The 6,537-nt window shown below is 50.5% G+C and overlaps 1 protein-coding gene across 1 annotated transcript; it reads left to right on the top strand.

Annotated features, from left to right (window-relative positions):
* Positions 1–2,645: 2,645 nt before the first annotated feature.
* On the top strand, positions 2,646–6,152 carry LOC101162421 (ras-related protein Rab-1A). Its single transcript, XM_004085307.4, has 6 exons — positions 2,646–2,831; positions 3,757–3,829; positions 3,957–4,052; positions 4,139–4,234; positions 4,554–4,685; positions 5,287–6,152. The coding sequence occupies exons 1-6, from the start codon at positions 2,818–2,820 to the stop codon at positions 5,482–5,484; spliced, it is 609 nt and encodes a 202-aa protein (XP_004085355.1). The 5' UTR covers positions 2,646–2,817; the 3' UTR covers positions 5,485–6,152.
* The last annotated feature ends 385 nt before the right edge of the window (positions 6,153–6,537 follow it).

The following is a 6,537-nucleotide window of genomic DNA, read 5'->3' as shown; positions in this document are numbered from 1 at the left end:
CTTGACTTTATGGTTCTGTGGTTCTCCAGTCGTACGTCCTACGATCACATTTACTCACTTCAGGACTCCCATGATGCTCAGTGATCCTTCTGAGGAACCGCATGTTCTACTTTCAGACTGTTGTTCCAGCTGACTGAAGCAGCCAACCCTCCACTTCCACACAGGTGAATGAATGGGCAGCCGTGGTGCTTGGGTAGGGCGGTCGACCCATGATCGTGAGCTGCAGGTTTGATTCCCGCCTTGCACACCCACGTGTTGGAGTGTCCTTGGGCAAGACACTGAACCCCACCTTGACTCTGGTGGGAGGTTAGATGTGTGGGATGTGTGCCAGTGTAAAGCACTTTGGGGCTTCAAAAGAAGGTAGAAAGTGCTATATAAGTATTTACCTGCTGAAATCTGGGAATTGTCTACCTCAGGAAAAGCAAAAGTAAGAACTTGATGATTCAGAGAACCTGCAGACTCAGCACAACCGGTTCCCTTCTGTGTTTCTTTAGAAAAATAAAGAACATTCTGACAGGATGGTCCTCTAGACCAGTGTTTTTCAACCTTTTTTGAGCCACGGCACACTTTAACCTTGCCAAAAATCCCGTGGCACACCAGCATCCAAAGAAAAAAAAAAAGCAGAAATTCATGGTATTTATTGATCGAGGGCCCACCCCCCACCCCCCGCGCCACCCGCAATCTAACGTGCATTTTTGTGATAGTTGTGGTGGAAAAAGCAGGAAGTTGCGGCAGTTTTTTTCTAAGATGAAATAAAAGTTACGTTAGAAAATTTAGAAACTATTTGTTGTGGTTTCAAGACGTTAAACAAGGAGGACTCATTGTGCGTTGAGACACTGTCCCTTTAAGCCAGTGCATCATGGGAGATGTAGTGTGAAAACTACCGAAAGAGGGAAGAAAGACTCGCGTCTCTGAGCTTCATTGTTTTGTTCATTTGGCCCACGGTCTGACACCAGACTCTGTGGAAAGCTACACCGCTAAAGACGAGCTTTAGCTGGTATTTTTGTTAGAACTGAGCGACTTTTTGAGCTAAATTGGAACAAGGAAGTGAAGACTTGAACCACTTCTGATTGGTCAGACTGATGACATGGGATTAAGCCTTAAAGAATGATTGGCGGAGACAGTTAAAGGGGCGGGACTTTTCCGCAAACACTTATAGCTGCAGGTAAATCGCGGTAACGTCATTCTTATCAAAATGTATTTAATAGAATTAAATAAACACAAAGAAAATTTAATTGTATAATCTTTTATATTCCTAACTACTCAGTGTTTTATCAGGACCTATTTGGATGAACAAAGAGCTGATTTCCTGGAGATGGAAAATGTTTTTAGATCAGTTAATGAGGGCAATTTCCCACGGCGCACTGGACCATCTCTCACGGCACACTAGTGTGCCGCGGCCCACTGGTTGAAAAACACTGATCTAGACCACCTTCTTCTTTGTGGATCTGGCGTTTTTGTGTTGGCTTCCTGTGTCAGCTCTTGTAGACTGGGATCAGCTTTACCGTCAAACAAAACAACAAGTTCTTCTTTTAACTGCCAACAAGTGGAAATGCTTCTTTTTTTAAGGAACTCAGACAATAACAGAGCATTGAACCAAACCAGTAATAAAGGTTCTAACATCTTCTACTCTACATGATGAGGCTTTTCCAGGTTTTCTTCCATCCACACACATCTTCCTCCTGTGTCGGGTGGAGGAAGAGTTGAAGTGTGGATGATTAGTTTATGATCATATTTGTCCTTATTTGCAAGAAAGAGTTCAAAGCTACATTTTCAGACGAAGACAAAATAAAAAATGTCTTTAAAATGATGTTACTCATGTTGAAGTAAAATGTATTTAAGCAAGAAAAGAAGTAATTGACGGAAAAATCAACCAAACTCACACTTAAAATATAAAATATGTGACTATCTGTAAACTGGAACAATCAACTGACACAAAAAACTAAGATTTGTCTACTTTTTAAACGTGTTTATCCCTTGTGCTATCTTAGATGACCCCCCCCTTCCATTGAGGTGTTCTCCCTACCATGACAAAGGTGGATAAAGGTGGAAAGATTTCATGTAATCCATGGACACCAGTGAAGATCACAAATCATTGAAGAAAAAAGGTTCAGAGCACTGTCTAGTGGGTCTAGATGACCCAACGGTAAAGTGTCTAGGATAGAACAAGGGTTACAGCTGCTTTTCCTTGACAAAATAAGTATAGGTGACCATCCAGTCTAGAATGTTCTAAGAATGTTCCCTTTGGACTCTTTGGATGTGGAAAAACAACAGTGGTGAACTTTAGGAAACTAACATGTGAATGGATTTGACATTCATTCTAGTTTACTTGTTGGTTTGGACACAGATTTCATTAACTTGATGATCTGGAAGAAATGCAAGAATCTGGAAAACTGTTCAGTAGCAGGAATTTCTGTCTGAGTCTCACTGCTGGAAGTTTGGATCAAGATGATCTGGATGGGTTTTTGGAGAATTGGATCCAATCGGATCGTTCAGAACGAACCAAAAAAATGAATACATTGTTGTTCAAATGAATCCTTACAGCCATAATTCTTTTTGAATCATCACATTCAAACAGGCTTTTGTAGGGGAAAAGGGGGGACCTATTTAACTACAGTACCCATGATGCCACGCGCCTGGTATTTCCGGGTGGGTTTGTAGTCAGCCAGCCATATTTGATTCGATTAGAGTAGCTGCGACGGTTTAGCCGGATCTTCACGCAAAAGCTGCGGTTTTTCGTGCGCGTGAGGCCGCGTTAAGGTTCACCGAACTCCAGCTACAGTTCCCGCGACCGCAGAGTCCAGTCTGCCGCCAGCCATGAACCCGGAATAGTAAGTCCGGGTTTGGGTTCGGGGAGGACGACGGCTCGCAGCTGTCACTTCAGCCGGGAAGCTAGGCTAAGCTAAGGGCAGCTAGCCGGGCGGAAAGGAGCCTTTGGCGGACGGTCCGTCCCCTGACAGCCGCGCGGTTCGGTTCCAGCCCCGCCGTCCACGCGGGCTGATCCAGAACCACGCAGCGTGAAGACGGACGGACCGCGGTTCTGAGACCGGCGGTGTCCGTCTGCGCGGTGAGGCTAACGCGGCTATCCGGGAGGCTAACGCCGCGGTTCTGAAGTTACGCTGACAGCTCACTACCGGAACCCAGGCTCGGTTCTGCTGATTCTCTTTAGGTCTTACTGTGCAAGCGGGCCTCCCCGGGCCGGACCTTTGCGGGCCGGGCCGTGACAAAGGCAAACAGGAAGTACTAGGTTTGGGTAACTGGTTCGTTCACGCGCTCAGGTGTCAGAAATGTTCTTCTCTTCTGGGTCAAGAAGATGATCAGAACCAGGACGAACGTGTCTAAAGAAAAACGGACCGAGCTGGAAAGGTCACGTGACTAATCAAAACGTGTGGAGCGTCCTCCGAGCTCCTGGGTTGGGACCCAGGGTCCGGATTTGAACCTGTGGGGAGAACTTTGCAGCCTGTGGTTTCCATGGTGACCTGCATCCGGTTTTGGCTCCTGAAGCTCGTGGCGGTTGGAAAGGGCTGTTCTGAATCATTGGGGGTCCATCCCTGATGGGCGTTGTCATGGTAACCACGCCTGGGGTTGTGTGTGGAAGTCCGGCTGCAGCTTCTGCAGGTCATGTGGCTCCGCCCACAAAGCTCACCTGAAGCAGACAGAAACGTTCCCGTTGTTCTGGAGCTGAGAGCTTCTGTCGTGAACCCAAAGGTTCTGAGCGGACCTGCAGGTAACGGACCGTCTGCTTCTTCCTCACAGCGACTATTTATTCAAGCTGCTCCTCATCGGGGACTCCGGCGTGGGCAAGTCCTGCCTCCTCCTGCGGTTCGCTGTGAGTGACCCCGACGGCTGAATGCCGTTTTTCTGAGCAACGGTGAGAGAGTCGGCGTTTCACCCAGCTGCGTGCGTGTGTGTGTGTGTGTGTGTGTGTGTGTGCGTGTGTGCGTGCGTCTGCACAGGATGACACGTACACAGAGAGCTACATCAGCACCATCGGCGTTGACTTCAAGATCCGGACCATAGAGCTGGATGGGAAGACCATCAAGCTGCAGATCGTGAGTCTCTGTCCTTTTGTGTGGGGGTAGGGGGCTGTGTGTGGCGGGGGGGGTCATGCTGCTCACAGGTTTTGCTCTCCTTCCAGTGGGACACAGCCGGTCAGGAGAGGTTTCGAACCATCACATCCAGCTACTACAGAGGAGCACACGGGATCATCGTGGTGTACGACGTCACGGACCAGGTGATGCCCCAGAATCATCTGTAGCTGAGCGATGGCGTTTCCGTCATGTGACTTGTTGCTTCCGTGTCTGTGGTTGTTGGGTTCTCAGACAGACACGCTTCTTAGACGTTGGAGGAATCCTTCATAGAAATGACGCGTATGTTTAGTGCAGTTGTCATGGAAACGGAGATTGGAACCAGCAGTAAATGTGCTGTTTACCTTCAAAGTGATAAGAACCGATCAGAACCTTCGTTTTTTCACGTTAGAGAATTTGAGAATGAATCTAAAAAGTGGGACTGAACTTGTGTGGATCTGTTAAACGTCTCCCTCCGTCTGTCAGGAGTCCTTCAACAACGTCAAGCAGTGGCTGCAGGAGATCGACCGCTACGCCAGCGAGAACGTCAACAAGCTGCTGGTGGGAAACAAGTGTGACCTGACGACCAGGAAGGTGGTGGACTACACCACGGCCAAGGTACCAGAACGCCGCCCACCCCTCTCCACTGTGGAACAGAGCTAACAGGAAGTTGGGATGAAGCAGAGTCAGGGGTTTGGGGGAGGGGCCTCCACAGCGACGGTACGATTCCCCGTCTGACTGTCAGGACAGCAGCCGTGATGTCAGACGCCGTTCACCCGGATGACATCATCCACGCTGTGCAGGACGGCGCTGCACTTCTTCTTCTGTGTTTCTACAGCTAAAACACAGGAACCAGGCTCCAAGTGTCAAAATAAACTTTCAAAATAAAGGTTTTGTCTAAATATGACGGTGACGTAAACGTCACACGGAGGCCTTCAGTGAACGCGGCCCCATAGCTTTACCGCCATGAGAACCATGGCAGAGGAGCAAAAGACCCTCAGGGGGGCTGGTCCACCCGCAGCTCTGACGCCGGCGGTGTGGATGAAGCCCCGCCCACCACTGTTTTTCTGTAACTGGGGTTCATTGTATCCCAGCAGCCTCCATGTTTCAGAGAGGTGGTGACCTCCGAGCTAAACATCTGCTGCTGTTGGACAGGAAGTGCAGATGTGAGGACACGCCCCCTCTGCCGGCCCCCCTTCATCCTTTTCTTCACCCGCAGGAGTTCGCCGACAACCTGGGCATTCCCTTCCTGGAGACGAGCGCCAAGAGCGCCACCAACGTGGAGCAGGCCTTCATGACCATGGCGGCGGAAATCAAGAAGAGGATGGGCCCCGGGGCCACAGCCGGCGCCGCCGAGAAGTCCAACGTGAAGATTCAGAGCAAGCCGGTCAACCCGTCGCCGGGGGGCTGCTGCTGAGAGCTGAGGCGCCGCCACCAGAGCCAGCCCCCAAACCCACGAGCAGCCTCAATGTTACCATGGTTACAGGGAGAGAAAGGCAGGCAGGCAGGCAGGCTCTGTAACTGTGCAGATTCCCACCCTTTATCAGTGACAGGACGACGGTAAGCCCCGCCTCCACAGAAAACGCCGGCCCTTCTATTCACTCAAACTGGAAACACGTCAAACATTTACCCGCCCACTTGTGCTGCTCTACACCGCACGTGCAGAGCAGCACAACACGAGCACGCCGCGCCACACGGAGCTCATGCTTCAGCCAGCACCGTGCACGCCCACTTGGCTCCGCCCCCACAGTCCATGTGCCTTGATAGCCGGAGGTTCCTGGTCCACGCCTTCATCCGTCTGCTCTGCAGCAGCCCACATTCCTGTGCACGCAGGGCGTCGTGAGCACGCCGTGAGCACGCTCTGAGCGCGCTCACGGCGCCCCCCGCTGGAAGCATGCGCTCCCTGGGGGGCGCTGGCCCCACCAGCACTGGAGTACAGGCTCCGCCCCAGCCGGGTTCCTGTAAAGTGTAGATATTTATACATAAATGTACGAGAGCAGGTGGAGGAGTTGGGAAGGTTTGTGGCTGCGGACGCGACTTTTGTGGCACAATGTTCATTAAAAGAATGAAGGAGATCTTTGATAAGTTCTGGTCCGGCTCTTCTTTGAACTCTGACCCCACTGGGAGGAGCTTCCTCCCTCCTGCCAGTGGAAGGACAGGGACCCCCCCCCCCCAGGTAAAGACAGCCTCTTCTTATGTGCTTAAAACGTCCTAACAGTTGATGGTCCTTAAGGTAAGGGGGAGGAGCCAGAATCTTTAAAAATAAAAGCATCTTTCCTTCAATCTAGTTTTAACCGTCACCGTTTGACAGCAGAAATCTGTCGAAAATAGAAATGGAGTCCACTGGGGTGTAGTGGCTCACACCAGGGTTCGAATCCCAGCTGAATTTGGCTTGTTCTCCTGGTTCTTGTGCGGGTTCCCCAGCCCCAGAACATCACAGGTTCATTGGTGGTTCTAGGTTGGAGCTGTG

This window comes from Oryzias latipes, chromosome 1, assembly GCF_002234675.1.
Source record: "Oryzias latipes chromosome 1, ASM223467v1".
Lineage (NCBI taxonomy): Eukaryota > Metazoa > Chordata > Actinopteri > Beloniformes > Adrianichthyidae > Oryzias > Oryzias latipes.
Note: the sequence above shows the minus strand (reverse complement) of the source record. Positions and strands in the feature narration are given on the sequence as shown.

What these genes read in the sequence shown, in the direction of transcription:
- LOC101162421 (XM_004085307.4), top strand. An exon ending in GCCTCCTCCTGCGGTTCGCT is followed by an intron (nt 3,830 to 3,956) that starts GTGAGTGACCCC and finishes GCGTCTGCACAG; the next exon opens with GATGACACGTACACAGAGAG. An exon ending in AGACCATCAAGCTGCAGATC is followed by an intron (nt 4,053 to 4,138) that starts GTGAGTCTCTGT and finishes CTCTCCTTCCAG; the next exon opens with TGGGACACAGCCGGTCAGGA.